Below are 15,029 nucleotides of genomic sequence, written 5' to 3'. Positions count from 1 at the left end.
CTTAGTTCTGTCTGTGACTCAGACTCTGAGGCCTTGTGGCATTATAGCTTTTGGAGGCACTAGAAATTATGAACTGGTATGGGGTGTGGGTTGTGGAACCAGTATAATTACTTTAATATTAGACCCCATATTCTTAAGTAGGCTATAAACTTCTAAAGTTGGGACCGTGGAGCTTCTTAGCTCTTTGTATCTCTACCTCTTCAGTATATACACTGCATAGTGTAGGTGTTCAAAAAAAGTCTCTGGGTGATGATATTAGTGGCTAATCCCACGGAACACCCACACCACAGTAACAGGAATTAGAGACTTCAGATGACCAGAACACACAGGACCAGACCAGATACTGATGAGCAAACTGATCTTTAATATGCTGACCTGGAAGGCTTGCTCTCCATTGTGGGCACGGCCACAGCTATTTACACAGAATCACTGTACAATATTTACAGCAAGATGCTAGACAGAGCATCCTTCTGGATAGGCGAAGAAGGGGTGACAAGAGGCTAGGGAACAAAGCCCTGAAATAAAAGTGTAAGCAGAAATCTGCAGGTGTGAGTAGAGGGAAGGGCCAAGTCATGAGGGAGGCTGGTGAGGTAGACATGAAGGAGGAAGTATCAAACAGTCTCTGGTGCATGAGGGGAGAATCCACTGGGACATAAAGTCTCTAGAATTATGATTTGGTGGCATCTGAAGGGGGTAAAATCTGCCACAAGCAGCCTTTGTGAGAAAAAAGAAGGCAGTTAGAACCTTACAGACCTTCTACCTCCCCTACCAAAGAAAGTAATTCTGCTGATCAAATTCCTGGGACAGCAAACTGAGAAGGTGGGAAAAAAAAATGCAGAGACAGAATCTTATATAGACTTAAGAAACACAAAGTAAAAAGGGTCAAAAGAGACATAGACATTGCAATGAAGGAGGAAAAAGCAAAAGCTCCAGAATGTCTGAACATTAGAATCATCCCATTGACTTCACAAGTTACCTTTCTTCACCTCACCTTCCCCAAAGCTCCTCCCTCTACTCCCCAAATCTTGGCATTTCAACTTTAACAAAGGAGTAGAATTAAAATGAGGCTGGTACGCTGGGGATGATCTTAGACTCCGTCTTACCAATTCAGATCCCCTCCTCATCCTGTACCAGAATATCAGGGCTTGAGTCGTAGCCAAGGGCAGATTAGAGTAAGAATAGACAGGATGGAGGACACAAGGCCACAAAGCCCCACAATCCCAGGGCCACAGCGCCAGAGGCCTAGTTTGTCCAGTGGAATGAAAAGATCACAGGCATTTCTGACCACATCCAGCAGAAGTGGGGGATGACCTCGAAGGACCCGAGCCAAGAGCAGGACTTGGAGCTGAAGCTTGAGAGCCAGCTGAGGCAAGCTTCCTCCTGGAGTTCCTGGACTCCCAGGTCCTGCAGTTTCAACTCCTCCTGGGACTCCTCCCCCAGAACCCTTCAGTCGCCGGCTACAAGCTGAAGACTCTTGCTCCATTAGTAGGCGAATCTCGTAAGCATCACGGCTCAAATTCATGATGAGGGAAAACAGATAGTACCTGAGATAAACAGGCCAGAAGAGTCAGTAAGGGCACATATAACCACTTGGCATATCAAACAGAAGGCTTAAACATTTCCCCCCCACAGCACAGAGTAAGTACAGAGGAATTATGCATAAGAACACCAGCAGTAAGTGCTACTGTCCACTACCCCAGCTTTCTGTAACTAATCTGTGTTTACATGTACCTTAAGATCCTGGCTTAAAGTCAGAAGCATAATCAAACCTTCCAAGAAAACCCTTAAATTTCAGTCGTCCACTTGGCAACCCATCAGCCACACACACTCAACCTGAACTATAATAATGCAAATGTTTTCAGAGAACAAGCTTCAGCTGTTTCAGAGACCCAGACACATTATGGATCTTTTAAATCCCATACTTTTGTTAAAACAAACAAACAAAAACAAAAAGCGAGGCCCAAAATGTTAAGCAACTTGCTAAATGTGTTAGATTTATCAATTCCTTAAAAACAGTTTATGTTTGGGGCTCCTGGTTGGCTCAGTCAGTAAAGTTACTCTTCATCTTGGGGTTGTGAGTTTGAGCCCCACGTTGGGTGTAGAGATTACCTAAAAAACAAACAAACAGGGACACCTGGCCAGCAGCTCAGTTGGTTAAACGTTTGCCCTTGGCTCAGGTAATGATCCCAGCGTCCTGGGATGGAGTTCCCCTCCCCCCCAGCCCACACCAACTTGCTCAGCAGGGAGCCTGCTTCTCCATCTCCCTCTACCTGCCACTCCTCCTGCTTGTGTGCTCTATGACAAATAAATAAGTAAATCTTAAACAAACAAACAGGGACACCTGGGTGGCTCAGTCAGTTAAGTGTCCAACACTTGGTCTCAGTTTAGGTCTTAATCTAGGTTCAGGCCCCCCTACATTGTGCTCTGCGCTGGGCATGGAACCTTCTTAAAAAACAAGCAAATGAACCAATGAACAGTTTTGGTTTGTTTTTTTTAAGATTTCATTTATTTATTTTAGAGAGAGAGCATGAGTGAGGAGGGGCAGCGGGAAAGGGAGAACGAATCTGAAGCAGACTCCCACTGAGCACAGAGCCCAAGGTGGGGAGTGAAGGGGGCTCATGAGATCCCACGACCAACCGAACAACCATGAGATCGTGACCTGACCAGAAGCCAAGAGTTCAATGCTCAAATGACTGAGCCACCCAGGCACCCCAACGGTCCATGTTTTTTTTAAATCCACTCTGACAATAGTGGTCTGTACTCAATATAATTGTCCTACCTCCAAAACACATCCTGAATCCAATCACATCTTCCTCTTACAGCCCACCAGCACAGTCTCAGCCACAAGCACCTCTTGCTCAAACTAAAGTTACATGACCACTTTAGTCATGTAACTTGTCTCTCCATGGCCACTCTTGCCCCTGCACCCAACAATCTAATTTCACATAATAAATCACATCATTACCTTCACTTCTTAAAACTCTCCATGGCTTCCTTCCTATCCCATTTTATTTTTATTTTATTTCATTTTTTTTAAGATTTTATTTATTTGACAGATCACAAGTAGGCAGAGAGGCAGGCAGAGAGAAGAAGGGAAGCAGGCTCCCCGCTGAGCAGAGACCAGGATGCGGGGCTCGATCCCAGAATCCTGGGATCATGACCTGAGCCGATGGCAGAGGCTTAACCCACTGAGCCACCCAGGCGCCCCACATCCCATTTTAAATGAAATCTAGGGGCACCTGGGAGGCACCTTAGTCTAAACCAACATCATCTCTTGACCATATTAGGGCATCTCCTCCTCTTCTGCCCTACTGCAATCCATTTTCCACTACAGCAAGAGAGATCTTCTTTAAACACAATTTGAATCATGTCACATCCCTGTTCAGAACCCATTGCACTTAGGATAAAATTTAAACAAAACTAAACCAAAAAATCCTACCACTGCCAAAGAGGCCTGGCATGAATGAACTGGTCCCCTCCACATCTCCAGTTCAAACTTATGTCCTTCACTCGACACTCTCCATCATGCTGGCTTTCTTTCTATTTCTCTAATTTGACAAAATTTTTCTTGGTTTGAAGCCTTAGAATGGGATATCTTCTGTCTGAGAAGTTCTTCTCTGCTACTGTTTGCTTTGACCAACTTGTATTCACACCTCAAGTCTGAACTAAAACATTACTTCTCAAAGAGTTCTTCCCTGGCTTTTCAATCCAAATCAGCTCCCTTTGTTATATATCTCCTAACACCTGTACATTTCCAAAAATAACTGGTTTGGTAGTTGTCTTAATATGACTCCCCCACTAGACTAGAAGCTTAGTGAGAATGGGAACCATATCTGACTCTCTGCTTTATTCTCTGGCCCATAGTAAGCACTTCCTAAATATTTTTAGAATGAAAGAACAAGCAGGCAGTGAGAGGCATAACCTGTGGCATAGATAGAAGCAGATTTAAAGCAATATAATAACTTATCTTGCCCAATCTTAGTCATTCATCATGGAAGAGCATCTGTCTTCCATCTGCCTCCATTCACTATTCTCTGATAGTTTAAAATCTAAATGAAGATTGGAAGCCGAGTGATTAAGATGTGTATATTCTGGGAAGACCCTGAAAGATCTTTTGCTCATAAAAGGCAAGTTATGCAGTATGGAAAAAACAAAAGTTCTTGTAGGATAAAAGGATATCAAACCTGAATGAACGCTGGGCCCACTTCTCCTGATCCACACGAGGGGCTAGTCCAGATTTTCCAGCCCACAGGACATTGTCACAGGCGAAGTACAAGGCTCGATTGAGGTGACTAACGGTGATGCAGAATCGCAGGACAACATCTGATAAGTGCACAGCTCGTTTGGCTGACTCAAGAGCATCCGCTGAGTTACCCAGGCGTAGAACTTGTGGAGATTAGTAAGGAGAAGCAAGGATTTGGAAATAGAGACAGAGAGTGAGACACAGAGAAAGAGGAAGCAAGAAAGTGAAAGTCGAGAAGTGATAGAAACAATAATTACAATTTTTTTTTTAAGAAGAGAAACAGCTCAAAAATTTTTTTTCTTCAAATTTTAATTTGTGTTTCAGTTTGGTTTTCTCCAACTTGCCCTTTGTGTTTCAGTTTGGTTTTCTACAACTTGTCCTTCACTAGTTTCTTACCCCTGCTCTCTTATCTCAACCAAGAGGCATGCAGAGGATAAGTGCAGACCTAAATAAGGGGTAAGAACTGGCAGAGAAGGTCAAGAACAGGAAGGAAGGGCTAAGGGAGAAGCTGGGGACGGAGGAAGTGTTGGAGTAATAAAGCAAAAGCATGGTTACTTACGCTTTCTTCCTAGGCTCAGGTGACCCTCCAGTTGTCGAATTTGCTTCTGTAACTCCGGACTGGCCCCATGTTTCTGAAGTGCATGGCCAAGAAGGGAGCAGGCATACTGGGCGGCCCTGGAGAAGAGGCCAGGCAAGGTAAGGTGGAGACATCCCTAAGCTACCTCTCAAAAATGTCTTCCAAAAGGAAAGTACTGACTTCCCCTTTTCCCCATTTGCGAACATTCCCCTTCCTTCTCTTTATGCCCATTTCTTACCGTTTCTCCTTCATGCCAGGGGAAGGGAAAAGCGTAAGGATAAAAAGCAGCCTAGAAAAGGAGTTGGGGGCATTATTTGGAGTTGAGAAAATAAGAGATTTGACAATGATGAAGTCTGAAGTAGACTGTGAAGGCACCAGGGGGGTCGGCCCATCATGAGCACATCAGGGTGAGTATATACCTGACATATAAGGGAGTGGGGGACAGGTGGAGAGATTATTCTTCAGAGTAGGTTAACTAGGAGGTTTCAGCCCTCTAGCTGAATCGAAACCGGAAGACAAGGAGGAGGCAGAGGAGTTCCCGGATGACAACAGGGTGAGGGGACAAGGGAACTTAGAGCCACTCAGCCCTGGGGGGCAGAGTCCCGCTATCCACCGCGGGGCGAATGCTCCTCACGCCACCACCGCCCAGTGAGTAAAGTGTAGGTCTTATGTGGACATGGCCACCCTTAGCGGCCTCCCCGCTGGGCCACTCGTGCCTCAGTTTCCCCATCTTTCCGGTGAGCAAAAAACGAATCATCTCCTCACGGCCCGCTCAAATCAGTGCCTGGCGGTCCGTCCGGGCCCCCGTAGCCCGAGCTGACCCTTTTTGACCCCCGTAGTATGAACGGACCTCGCCTCACGAGGATCCTCCTCTGTCCCCACCCCCATTCCTATTCGGGCCGCACCTACACAGCCGCTCCCGGGCCTGGCTCTGAGCACTGAAGCGAACCCAGGCGTCCATGACAGCGGCAGCCCCAGCTCCGCAACCCCGCTCCCGCCCCACTTCCCGCCCCTAGTCACGCCTCCTGGACAATCAACGGTGTCTCGCGAGGGACAAACATCGCTAGAAAAGAAAGCGAAGGGGACGGGCCTCGGAATCTAGATCAAGAAGCGTGTGTCTCTGGACCAATACCGGCGTGTTTTTTGGTGTGTCTCCATCACAGCATACCCTTATCGGATGGCCACTATTTCCTAAGCACGCCTCCGGCGGTACATTCCTCTTTAAATATTCAGGACCGGGGCGGGGCTTGCAGTAGGGGCGGGGCGAAAAGGCACAGCAGTATCTCGCCTGCGAGGCTGGGTTGGGGTTGTCCCCGGGGTGCTCCCAAACACCCCTAACACACACACAAACACACACGCACACATGCGCTGCGGCCGAACCCAGGGCTGTAGGGGCTAAAGAAGTCTATGGAAGTAGAAGCCAGCACCAGATCCCTGTTCCCTGCGGGACCCTGGCAGTTGGGCAGGTGACCTCCAGGACACAGATGGAGAGTCTCCAGAGACAGAGGCTTTAATGGACGAAACTCTCAATAACCAGCTTCAGATCCTAATCAGGAGGAGGGCGAAGAATCAGTGCACGAAGCTCACCTCTTCATATTTACACTTCATCATCCCACCCCTTTCCCTTCCAGGTCACCATGTCTGCAGGCAATGGCACCCCTCGGGGGTTAGAGGAGGAGGAGGAGGTCTGGGCGGGATCAGGAGTAGAGGTAGAGGGCTCAGAGCTGCCCACCTTCTCAGCTGCAGCCAAGCTCCGAGTGGGAGTGACTATTGTGCTATTCATTTCTTCAGCTGGAGGGAACTTGGCTGTCCTGTGGTCAGTGACTCGGCCACAACCCAGCCGACTCTGTCCCTCCCCTGTACGACGACTCTTTGCCCACTTAGCAGCTGCTGACTTACTAGTCACTTTTGTGGTTATGCCTCTAGATGCCATCTGGAATATCACTGTTCAGTGGCTGGCCGGGGACATCGCATGTCGGACACTCATGTTCCTGAAACTAATGGCCATGTATGCTGCAGCTTTCCTGCCTGTGGTCATTGGACATGACCGAAAGGGAGCCGTACTCCACCTGCTTGGACCCCGCCCAGCTGGAAGGAAACTTCTAGGGACAGCCTGGGGACTTAGTTTCCTGCTTGCCTTGCCCCAGGTGAGTGACTTGTTGGGACCCAAGGCTAGAGGTGACAAGAATCTGGGTAAACAACATGAGCGCTTGGAGTCAAGCGGTGTGCTTGACCATGGTCACCCACTAATCCTCAGAGGGGAGCCTCTGCTGTTTTGCAAATTAAGATCACAGCATGTTAATCTGTATCTCCATTAAGAGCCTTTGTCTTCAAAGTAGTACCCTATCTATGCCTCTTCCCTTAGCTTTGTTTCCCTATGCTTGGCTTTCATCTCTTTGCATCCTCCCAGCTTTTTTAGCAGATTGTTGCAGAAAACTGTAGGGATGAAACATGTGTGTGGGTCTATAAAGAAGATAGTGAAGTCAGGGGCTTTGGTTAAAACTCTGCGGTAGTCACTCATCCACTCAAAAAATAATGTACATCACCCCTAGACACACTCTAATGCTCTATCAAGGACTGAGCAGTGAAGAGCTGCATTCAGGAAACTCAGACTAGAGCAGAAGGCATATTAGTATGTAATTATAATACAGTATGCAGTCAAGCATTATACTAAAGGTGACAATAGAAGCTAAAAGAACAATGAGGATGTCTGACGCACTCTTGGACAGTCAGGGAAAACTTCTCAAAGACATTACAACTGATTTTTTATTTTATTAAAATAGGAGAGGCTTTAGACAAGTTAAAGCAGGAGGAATGCTGGGGAGGGTGGAAGGTAGAGGAATTCAAAGTGGTTGTAGCTAAAGTTGAGGGCTAGAAAATGGGTGAGTTGGGACGCCTGGGTGGCTCAGTTGGTTAAGCGGCTGCCTTCGGCTTAGGTCATGATCCCAGCGTCCTGGGATCGAGTCCCACATCGGGCTCCTTGCTTGGCGGGGAGCCTGCTTCTCCCTCTGCCTCTGCCTGCCTCTCTGTCTGCCTGTGCTTGCTCACTCTCTCTCCCTCTGTCTCTGGCAAATAAATAAATAAAATCTTTAAAAAAAAAAAAAAAGAAAAAAAAAAAAGAAAAAAAAAAGAAAATGGGTGAGTAATGAGCCTGGATGGGAAGGAAGAGCCAGGTTCCAGATATTAAGCTTGTACTTTTTCCTGAGGACAGTGGAGAGAGACTAAGGTAAAAGGTAGAAAGTGACATATCAGATTTGTATTTTTTTACTCTAGCTTTATCGTGAAAACTGGAAAGAAAACAGAGCATCCGAACTTGAGTACCAGTTATCACATATTATGTATTGATAATGAACTAGAAATATAGAAAAGAAGGAAATATGAAGCAATTCCTTTAAGACCAAAAATCAAAACCACATCACCCTCTGGGGGAAGGAGTAGAGCAGCATCTTGGGAGACCAGGACTAGGATTTTCTACCTAGAAGGGGCTCTGGAATAATGCATTATAGAATCAGATTTAAAATTTGATCCCTAAATCCTCAAATATTAGAAATAGAACTACCAAAAGTTAGTCTGACTATAGTTCTAAGGCAAAAAATAACGTTTCCAACAATGTTGCAAGCAGGAACCTCTGCTACCCAAAGCTTTAAAAAGAAGCATTGCTGCCTCAGTGCAAAAGGTATTAAAGTTGTTTATATGAAGCAAATTTTAGATGTGGACTGGGAGGTAGAAGCCTGTTTCTGTTGCATTTTTTTGTTTTTTCTGAGTCTAAGCTCTACTACTAACTAGCTGTATGACTTTGGCTAAATCACTTGAAACCTATTGGCCACAAGATATTGGATAGGAGTTTCATCCTTTGTTACATTCTGACAACTGTAATCTCCATTTGCTTCAATGGCAAACTGATAACATTATGATACATGTGTAAAAGATGGTATTTTTGGTTCCAAATTAGCATCCTCTTGTATAAATTCTGCATTACCGTATGTTCTATTTAAAATATTAATCCTACCTTCCAGGACTAATATGTCAATAAAAAACCCTCTTCTTAAGTGTGGTGTTAGTGTGGTGAGGGAGTACTGGAAAAGTCAGAAATTATCTTTGAAGGCTCAAGTTTCTAAGTATCACAAGTGGTTGAAAGGAAGCTTTATATAATAGGTGGTAAACTGCATATAATAGGGGGAAGGAAAGGCAGAAGTACAGACCAAACTCTAAGTCCAGAAGCCTTGCTTATTTTTAAACCCCTTTTCACAATCTATCAGATGTATCTAGGGACAGTGCAAAACAAAACCAACCAACCAAAAACCCTACAAATATATGGACTCAAGATGGGAAGGGGAAAAACCATTCCCCGGCTAGCTCAGAGTAAGCTGATCTTAACCCCAAGCCATTCAGTTGTGTCTGTGGCTGATACTATTCACCTTTCCTAAAAGTTCCTCATTGCTGAAATCACTTTCCCAAATGCCTTATATCTGGGAATCCAAGACCACTAAGCTTGCCTTTTATCAAACTAATAGTGACTCAGTCTGCCTTATCTGAACCAAGGTATTAACCCTGAAGCTCTTAACTGAAAAATACTCTTTAGGATTCAAACCAAAAACTCAGCAATTTACCAAAAAGGGGGAGGGGCAGCCAACAGCATTTGGAAAATGTTAAATTTTATTACTTAACATTGTTTCACTGTTATAATTATTGTACATAAGACTATCACTAAAGGTCACTTCACAGAGTGGCTGCAAAATGGCCTGAAATTTTAGCAGCACCCATTTATACAAAATTTCTTTTTCCACAGAATTAGACACATCAAAAAAAAAAAAAACAAAAAACACTTCAGCTAAAAATGTTGGTGAGGTGGTAGAAATTTTACGAAGTGCAATGTTAGAACAGTACTTGTAAAGGCAAGATTCTTTAAATCCCGGGATTTAACAAACTTGATTAGCTCTGTAGCCTAAAGGGAAAACGGAATCTCAAGTTTTTAACCTTTTAAATATGGCACTATAGATGAACTCAGCACTACCCAGCTCTGCAGAGAATTAAGGATGAACTGGGAAAGTACGACTAGTGAGAAGGATGAAGGAGGACCACTTCTAATAGTCCTCAAACTCCACTCCAGCTGTTCCTGTTCCACACCGTCCGCCGAGCTGGCCCAGTCCCCTTCACTCAGTGTGTCACCAAAGGCAGCTTCAAGGCTCGATGGCAAGAAATCACCTATAACCTCTTCACCTTCTGCCTCTTTCTGCTGCCACAGACTGTCATGACCATCTGCTATAGCCGCATTGTCCTCAGTGTATCTAGTCTCCAGACAAAGAAGGGGAACCATGGTGAGACTCCAATCCCCAGGCCCTAACCCATACCCTCAGAACTATTGCCTCTAGCCTCATTTACTGATCTGATAGTTTTCTAGCAAACCAGAAGTGACATTGTAACCATCCCTCTAGCATCTGATGCTGCAAGTATTTTCTAAATGCCTTCAATTCTAACCAGCCTCTAGCCACCCTTCATTGTTGAGTTAGCTGGGCAAGGATTAAGGAGAAAGGTGGTCAATATTTAGTCTTAGATACCATCAGGTCTCCAGGTAGTCTCAGTAGCTTCCTAACACCATACCCCAATCAAAACCTTTCCTCCAGCATGTCTGTCATAATCCCTGGGGGAGAAGGGGGGAGCATTTAGTCCCAATCTGGGAAGGGAAGAGGATGTGTAACATTACCTCCTATTTGCTACATTCTCTTCCTTATATCAGGAGAACTCCAGCTCATCATCCCTGCCTGTTCAGCCTACACTCAATTCAGAAGCTGAATGGTTCTGAATTTGAGTATGTTTTCTAAATTCCCAGCCCCTGCCGGTAAATTTGCCCTCCGTCGCTCCTTAGACAATCGCTCCCGTGTTCGTCTGCGGGCCTTGCGACTGGCCCTACTCGTCTTGGTGACTTTCATCCTCTGCTGGACACCTTATTACCTGCTGGGGCTGTGGTACTGGTTCTCTCCCACCATGCTAACCGAAGTCCCCCCAAGCCTCAGCCACATCCTTTTCCTTTTTGGCCTCCTCAATGCTCCTCTGGATCCTCTCCTCTATGGGGCCTTTACCCTTGGCTGCCGAAGAAGGCAAGAAGAAGTCAGTACAGACTCTTCCAGGGAAAAAGGTTCTGAGAGAATGCCCCAACAGGATATTCAAGCCCTTAGACAGCTGCAAGTACAAACAAATATGGCAGCAGGAAGGACAGGAGAAACAAAAGAGACATTCCTATAACATCCATCTGCATGGTACAGAGTATATAGGAACAAAACAATTATGCTTTAATATCACAAGGACACATCACTTCCACCCCTGCTCTCTTAGCTTCCAAGAAAAAGTACTGAGCAGTGTCTCTACTTTGATCCTAGCTAAGACTTGAGACTATATTTAATGTAGAAATTCACACAGAATTGAGGCCCTAGAAGCATCTTCACAGTGACCTATACTGCCTTACTGTAAATAGTGCTTCGGAACTTGCAATGTTAGAAGAGGAAAATAATTTTAAATGTACAAAACAAAAATGGGACATTTATTCGTAACTCAAAAAAAAAAAAAAAAAAAAAAAAACCAAACCCACTAAGCAAGTAGGGTGAGAGATTAAATATAAACATGGTGAGTTCCATCCCAGCCCTATTTCTCCAAGGCTGCATGGTCAAACAGAATCTCTGGAGAGAACATCTGGACAACAGAGGACCTGTCAGCGCCGCCTCCGGTCTGGACTCCTGCTGCGTCTTCGGCCACCTCTAGGGAAAAGGAAGGGCCCATCAGAGAACATAATACAACGTCCTTATTCTGTTTTGCTTATGACTCTTCACCAAGATTTTCCCCTCTCCACTTTACCTCCTCTTGCCCTTAGGTGGACCCCGAACAAAACACCAGTCCACACTGATCGGCTGTCCCATCAAATCCTGGCCATTGAGTCCCTCCATAGCAGCCTGGGCCTCCTTGTATGTTTCATACTCAACTAGAGTATACCCCTGGGACAAGAGAAAAGACAGAGATCAAAACCCTCATATTCCACCAAACATCACCTAAGCATCTTCTTCCTCAAATCTAAACTCATACCCAAATACAAAATTCTGTACCTTTTAAACAACAAATATACCTCATATATCCTTATTGTATATACAAAATGCTTCCATCTCTTTGCTATGTCTGACAAAATCAATTTTCAATCTCATTTTATTTCAACTTTGCTCTTGGCCAATCACAGCAAACATGGGAGAATTATCAATGCTGTCTAAAGGTTATGGGGGAGAGAAGCAATAGGGTATCACTTAGGATACCTTCAGGTATCCTGTACGCCTGTCCAGATTGAGGTGGATGTTTTTTATTTCCCCATACTCTGCAAATTTGTCATGGATGTCTTCTTCAGTGGCTTCCTCATGGACTCCAGTGACAAACAGAATCCAGCCTTCAACAGCTGTTGGGGAAGGGAGGGAGGTTTGAGCACAAGAGAAAAACTTCAAACAAGATCACAAAGAGTGGAGTAAGAGGGGATTCCTGAGATTGGTTAAGGTATATCCGACCCCATTCCTACTGGACTTTATTTCATTGGTCCATAATTCACTACAAACACAGATCCCTACAGGCTCCATTTTACTTACAGCGTTGTGGTCCAGGTTCATCACCATCCTGCTCCACGCTGTCATAATCCTCACGCATCCGCGCTCGAGACCCTTCTTCTATAGGGAACATACAAGAGATCACCAGAAACCCATTCTCCCACTGTTCCCCATGAGTCTGAACGGGGACTCCAAAACTCGTATCTGTCGCCATTCTAGACCCATTTTCCCCACACTCACCGGAGCCAAAGCCGCGGCCCTTCCGTTTCTTCGCCTTTTCTTTTAGTTTGTGGATGCTCTCTGGAGCCCCAGAAGTAAAAGAATGAGTAACAAAAATAACGGGTATTTGTACCAATAGTCTCTTTAGAGACAGATCTGAAAGCAGCCCCACACCACCTTCAGTCCCATTCCCTTCCCGGTCCCGCCCCCATTCCTCCCGAAGGGGGCGCACTCTCTAATCCAACCGAAACCCGGTTCCCCGACTCCCATCCTCCCTGCCGGGAAAGGGAATTATTTTCCTACTAACTCCCTTCTCTCGCACCTTCCCCGCTTCCCGCAGCCGCCTCCACTGTCCTCACCGTCCCCATCCTCATCCATGGCGAAATCCTCGCCCCCAGCCTCATGAAGATCCAGCACGTCCGCCATCTTGCCTGCCTTCTTACTCTCGCCCTTGCCGCTCAGGCACTAGGCACCTCGGGAAACTGTCGCGGAGGGGAAAGGTCGCTGGTTAAGTTGCCCAATCAAAAGCTAATTCTGAGTCCCGCCCCCGGCGCGGTGAAAATACGCAAATGAAGGCGGGCCTAGTTCGGGAAGATGACGGAAGTGTTCCTGTAGCCATCTTGAGTAGGTGGTGACCTGAATGGAACAGCGCTCTACGGGACAGCTAGTGGGTAGGTGTAGGCAACGGTCTCCTACTGATTAGGGCAGCCGAGGAGAAATACTACTGACAGCGAGGCACTGCCTAATTTATTAGAAGATTGTTTTCCATCTCCTTGGACTCCATACTAGGAAATGGAACTTGAAGAATGTCTTTCGCTCTAAAAAATTCTAGACCCATACGCTGTTCTGAGGAGTAGCTGGACCTGTGATGTAACATTTTTAAAAAATAGTTCAGTCAGCAATGGTGGCTCAAAAAGCTGCTTCTGGTTCGTGCAGCACCGAATGTCTCTCTCAAGGAAACTAACAGACCTGGTTGTCCCTGAACTAGGATTGGTGAGACAGGTATAAGCTGCTGCTGCAGCTTTTTTTTTTTTTTTTCTTCTTCTTTTAAGATAAACTCTCAAACTCTTCCCACTTTAAGGACCTATTTTATATTTTTAGTCAGAGGCTTCCATTGAGGTTAAACAATAACTTTGTTGTTTAACCCTTAAACAGTCCCTGCTCCCCTTCACCCAGGGGACTTAAAAACAAGTCCCGGAAACCAGCTCCAGGTAACAAAGCCCAAGTACAAGGGTGGGTCAGGCCAGGTGGAGGTATTGAATCAGTGGGGGCGCATACTGTCTCCTAGCTACCTAGGTGATGGGCTAGTTTCCATGGCTACTGTGGGGTGCATTGTAATTCAGTTAGCCACCTGTGTGTGGCCAGGCCCAACCACATGGCCTTTGCTCTATAAAAGTTTAGTCTGGAAAGGAAGGAGGGGTTGTCCTCTGTAAGGGGCGTCCCTGACCTGTCTGTTTGATGGTCAGTCTGATTCTTGATGCTTGGCGTGAAATAAAGCTTTGCTTGACCTTTGCTTTGTATCAGTCTCGCTCCTTTAATCACAGACCTATTATTGGGGTACCCATTTTGGGGGGGACCTAACACCCACCACCTCCGGAAATTAAGGGGGAAAAAATCATAGCTGTAAACAAAATAGGGACTTTAGCATCTTCGGGAATGGTGCAGGTATTTCATGTTAAAAACCTAGGAGTTTTTTGCCTAGGAGGCCAAACCCATATTGCCCCCAAATTCTGCAATCCTGATGTAGGCCTTCAACGATAGTGGACTGCACATTCACTTACTTATTAATTTTTTAATCAAACAGTTATAATGTGTATATCTAATAAGAGAAGGTGCTGGCAATAGAGGGAAAAATAATTACATTATTAACAATCATTTTATCTATATTATGAGAGTGATAATTGCTGTCATAAAATTGTTATGGCAGTATAAAGCAAGTTTATAATAGGACTGGGAATAAGAAGGCTTCCATTTGAACTGGGCCTTTTAGACTGGGTAGTTTTCCAGGCGAAGCACTTGTACTGAGACTAAGAGACACTAACCCATTCACCACGGTAGGTAGTGTGATCTTTGTAAAAATCAGCTGGTCACATCCCTACCAAAAACCTTTCCTTATTTTTGCACTTGGAATAAAATTCAAACACCACCTGCTCTGCCTCTTTACAACAACTTCCATCACCAAATTCCCTCTCATTAAGCTCTTCCTATATTTTCCCTCAATTATGTTGTCTCCTTTCCCATCTCAGGACTTCTAGAACTTCCTGTTCCTGATGCTCTTGCTCCAGCTCTTCACATGGCTCATTCAGCCTCATCCTTTAGGTCTCCCCAAAATACTAACAGAATCGAAGGGTTCTCTATTATCTGTCACTGTGTTTATTTCCTTCACAGAGCTTAAATGCTGATCTAATTAACCTTG

General features: G+C 45.3%; 3 protein-coding genes across 7 annotated transcripts; 1 reads left to right on the top strand and 2 right to left on the bottom strand.

The window, feature by feature from the left end:
* Positions 1–341: 341 nt before the first annotated feature.
* On the bottom strand, positions 342–5,846 carry PEX11B (peroxisomal biogenesis factor 11 beta). 3 transcript variants are annotated; one of them, XM_032848158.1, is made up of 4 exons: positions 5,726–5,846; positions 4,803–4,918; positions 4,185–4,386; positions 342–1,544 (listed from the first exon to the last, which is right to left on the bottom strand). In XM_032848158.1, exons 1-4 carry the CDS (start codon positions 5,779–5,781, stop codon positions 1,139–1,141), a joined length of 780 nt encoding a protein of 259 aa, XP_032704049.1. In that variant the 5' UTR covers positions 5,782–5,846; the 3' UTR covers positions 342–1,138. The 3 variants fall into 3 exon arrangements, with proteins under 3 accessions (XP_032704049.1, XP_032704050.1, XP_032704051.1); XM_032848159.1 differs by lacking the exon at positions 5,726–5,846 and adding an exon at positions 5,537–5,690; XM_032848160.1 differs by lacking the exon at positions 5,726–5,846 and adding an exon at positions 5,059–5,183.
* LOC116861530 (gonadotropin-releasing hormone II receptor-like) lies at positions 4,863–12,227 on the top strand. Of its 2 annotated transcripts, none has more exons than XM_032848164.1 (3): positions 4,863–4,939; positions 6,747–6,967; positions 9,931–10,354. In XM_032848164.1, the coding sequence occupies exons 1-3, from the start codon at positions 4,870–4,872 to the stop codon at positions 10,162–10,164; spliced, it is 525 nt and encodes a 174-aa protein (XP_032704055.1). In that variant the 5' UTR covers positions 4,863–4,869; the 3' UTR covers positions 10,165–10,354. The 2 variants fall into 2 exon arrangements, with proteins under 2 accessions (XP_032704055.1, XP_032704056.1); XM_032848165.1 differs by lacking the exon at positions 4,863–4,939 and adding an exon at positions 10,651–12,227 and having other exon boundaries at positions 6,458–6,967; positions 9,931–10,138.
* Positions 11,403–13,105, bottom strand: RBM8A (RNA binding motif protein 8A). Of its 2 annotated transcripts, none has more exons than XM_032848162.1 (6): positions 12,973–13,105; positions 12,635–12,694; positions 12,437–12,514; positions 12,116–12,252; positions 11,670–11,806; positions 11,403–11,572 (listed from the first exon to the last, which is right to left on the bottom strand). In XM_032848162.1, exons 1-6 carry the CDS (start codon positions 13,037–13,039, stop codon positions 11,527–11,529), a joined length of 525 nt encoding a protein of 174 aa, XP_032704053.1. In that variant the 5' UTR covers positions 13,040–13,105; the 3' UTR covers positions 11,403–11,526. The 2 variants fall into 2 exon arrangements, with proteins under 2 accessions (XP_032704053.1, XP_032704054.1); XM_032848163.1 differs by having other exon boundaries at positions 12,437–12,511.
* Between the last annotated feature and the right edge of the window lie 1,924 nt (positions 13,106–15,029).

Source organism: Lontra canadensis, unplaced genomic scaffold, assembly GCF_010015895.1.
Source record: "Lontra canadensis isolate GAN:19392208 unplaced genomic scaffold, GSC_riverotter_1.0 scaffold200, whole genome shotgun sequence".
NCBI classification, from domain to species: domain Eukaryota; kingdom Metazoa; phylum Chordata; class Mammalia; order Carnivora; family Mustelidae; genus Lontra; species Lontra canadensis.
The sequence above is the reverse complement of the archived record's forward strand: the minus strand, read 5'-3'. Positions and strand labels throughout refer to the sequence as shown.

Bases quoted from the DNA above. Each gene is read 5' to 3' on its own strand.
- RBM8A (XM_032848162.1), bottom strand. From the start codon at position 13,039: ATGGCGGACGTGCTGGATCTTCATGAGGCTGGGGGCGAGGATTTCGCC. The intron at 12,695-12,972 runs GTGAGGACAGTG...CTGGGGCTCCAG, and splicing joins CATGGATGAGGATGGGGACG to AGAGCATCCACAAACTAAAA. The intron at 11,573-11,669 runs GTAAAGTGGAGA...CCTTTTCCCTAG, and splicing joins CCACCTAAGGGCAAGAGGAG to AGGTGGCCGAAGACGCAGCA.
- LOC116861530 (XM_032848165.1), top strand. From the start codon at position 6,458: ATGTCTGCAGGCAATGGCACCCCTCGGGGGTTAGAGGAGGAGGAGGAG. The intron at 6,968-9,930 runs GTGAGTGACTTG...ACTCCACTCCAG, and splicing joins TCCTGCTTGCCTTGCCCCAG to CTGTTCCTGTTCCACACCGT. The intron at 10,139-10,650 runs GTGAGACTCCAA...CTAAATTCCCAG, and splicing joins GACAAAGAAGGGGAACCATG to CCCCTGCCGGTAAATTTGCC.
- PEX11B (XM_032848158.1), bottom strand. From the start codon at position 5,781: ATGGACGCCTGGGTTCGCTTCAGTGCTCAGAGCCAGGCCCGGGAGCGG. The intron at 4,919-5,725 runs GTGCGGCCCGAA...CCTCTTCTCCAG, and splicing joins GCCCGGGAGCGGCTGTGTAG to GGCCGCCCAGTATGCCTGCT. The intron at 1,545-4,184 runs GTTTGATATCCT...TGTTTATCTCAG, and splicing joins TGGGCCCAGCGTTCATTCAG to GTACTATCTGTTTTCCCTCA.